Source organism: Trichinella spiralis (assembly GCF_000181795.1).
Source record: "Trichinella spiralis strain ISS 195 chromosome Unknown Scfld2, whole genome shotgun sequence".
In the NCBI taxonomy this organism is placed as follows: domain Eukaryota; kingdom Metazoa; phylum Nematoda; class Enoplea; order Trichinellida; family Trichinellidae; genus Trichinella; species Trichinella spiralis.
Window position 1 is genome coordinate 5239288 of NW_003526941.1, and position 1945 is coordinate 5241232.

Genomic DNA, 1945 nt, shown 5'->3' on the forward strand with positions numbered 1-1945 from the left:
GGGCGGCAGGGCCTTTGGTTCCGGCAACCGGGGAGGAGGGAAGAGGTGAGCTTTGAAAATATGGACTTGGATCATTTGATACGGTTAGGGTCGGCGTCGTGCAGTGTAACCCGTCGAACTCCTGCACACCCACCTATCTCACATTCCTCCTATCCTTGCACTGCTATTCTCAAGCATTTACTTATTCTAATACTTCAAACTATAGCAGTGCTAAAAACTCCCTATGCTTCAAAAATTGTCCTTTGAAAGGATCGACAGATTATTCAACCATTCCACTTTCCGCAAAAGGAACCCTAAAACTCAACTGGAAAGGCCATGGGACAGGAAAACGTTCAAATGCGGGAAAGCCACTCAAATAAATTATAATAATATTCATGATCTACATCCAGTAACTTTAATTAACAACCAATAAATACTCGATAACTTACAGCTCGAATTTATATAAATTACAGACTCAAGAACTCCTCAGTGAACTTTAACTAATTAGCCTAACTCAAAGAATTATACTTACCAAACTTACCCTTGTCTTCGAGATGTCTTCTTTTATCTTCTATTCTTCTGTATCTAAATATAGAAGAATTAATTTAATGAAATAATGTTATAATAAATAAAAAACAAAGCCGTTTTTATTGCTCTTCTTCGTCCATCATCGCATTGACAACGCCATTGTTCATTCGCCGCACATCGTTCGCCTACAATCATTTGAAATGAGTTTCTAGAGCAACTAATAGTAGCCTCAGAAAAATTTACATAAAGTTCATTTCTATGGATTAACATGTATGAAACAAATTTTCATTTCGTAGAGCAAACATTATTTAGGCCACGCATAAGCTCAAAAGCAAACAAATTAAAATTGCATGCAAATTGCAGGTGAAACTGCACCACGCCTTTGTTTGAAAAGTTAACATTCTTCTATATGTATACAAATACATTGCTCAGTACTTAACGTAAAAATAAACTGAGCAGACGTCGTTAAACATCGTCATTAATTACATCAGTCAATTTTATTTAGCTGGTGCAATGTTAATAGAAAGGAAGTTTTCCAACAGATCCACTATTCATGAAAGTGTAGACACTGTGAGCGTAGCGGTAAAAGCTGGTGTTAGAACGTCGACAATGCTACTCAAAGATGAATTATAGCGTGCCCCATACATAATATGGAAAGTGGATAGAATGATTAAAAATGATTAGAAAATAAGTCAGATGTACTGCCAAATTCAACCAATGAGGACGATTCGCTAATTCAAAATTGACCTTGGCATTAGCAATTCAGTCAAAATATAAACTAACTAACAGAAAACGCCATAACAAAAAATTGACATGGACCAAACATGCCTTCGCTTGTTTGAATTTGAGGTTTGAAAATTCAAAAATGCCCTACATAAATGGAAGTTACTTTCTTATAAATAAAGACCCTTTCAAGTGAATAATTTGCAACTGAAAGCTTCTTTAACTACGGAAAAATGAAAAGTGTTCTCGCTTCATCATGTAGAAAAAGTAGCAACCATTTCAAAAATGTATTTAGAAGTATAATAATTAAGTGCTTTTTAATTAAAAGATACTTATTAAAAAAATGACTATTTAAATGTTTTAAAGAAAAATAACAAGAAAAAAAAGGAGGAATTACTTTTCAACAATTGAAAATCGTCTTCAGCAGCTATTCAGCGTCATGAACTCAGAGAACGTTTTACAAATGCCACCACTTGCCACGTAAGTCAAACGAACGAGTGCGCTATTACTGATGATAAGGCACCTTTACGGCGATCGTTATTTACATAGCGTAACGTTCAAAACCGGTTTTTGCGCATTGGAACTTCTTACTGAGGATAAATTCCAACCTCTCCCGTGATACAATATGAACATGATAAATGTACTGTTCAATTCAATCAATAAGGACTATTTGAAAATTCAAAAATGACCTTGACGTTTACAATTCAGTCAAAAT

The 1945-nt window shown here is 34.8% G+C and overlaps 1 protein-coding gene across 1 annotated transcript; it reads right to left on the reverse strand.

Annotated features, from left to right (window-relative positions):
- Positions 1-626: 626 nt before the first annotated feature.
- On the reverse strand, positions 627-692 carry Tsp_05763a (conserved hypothetical protein; the record flags this gene model as incomplete). The annotated part of the gene is made up of 1 exon (XM_003379986.1): positions 627-692. A coding segment is annotated over one exon (66 nt), but the record flags the coding sequence as incomplete, so codon positions are not given.
- Between the last annotated feature and the right edge of the window lie 1253 nt (positions 693-1945).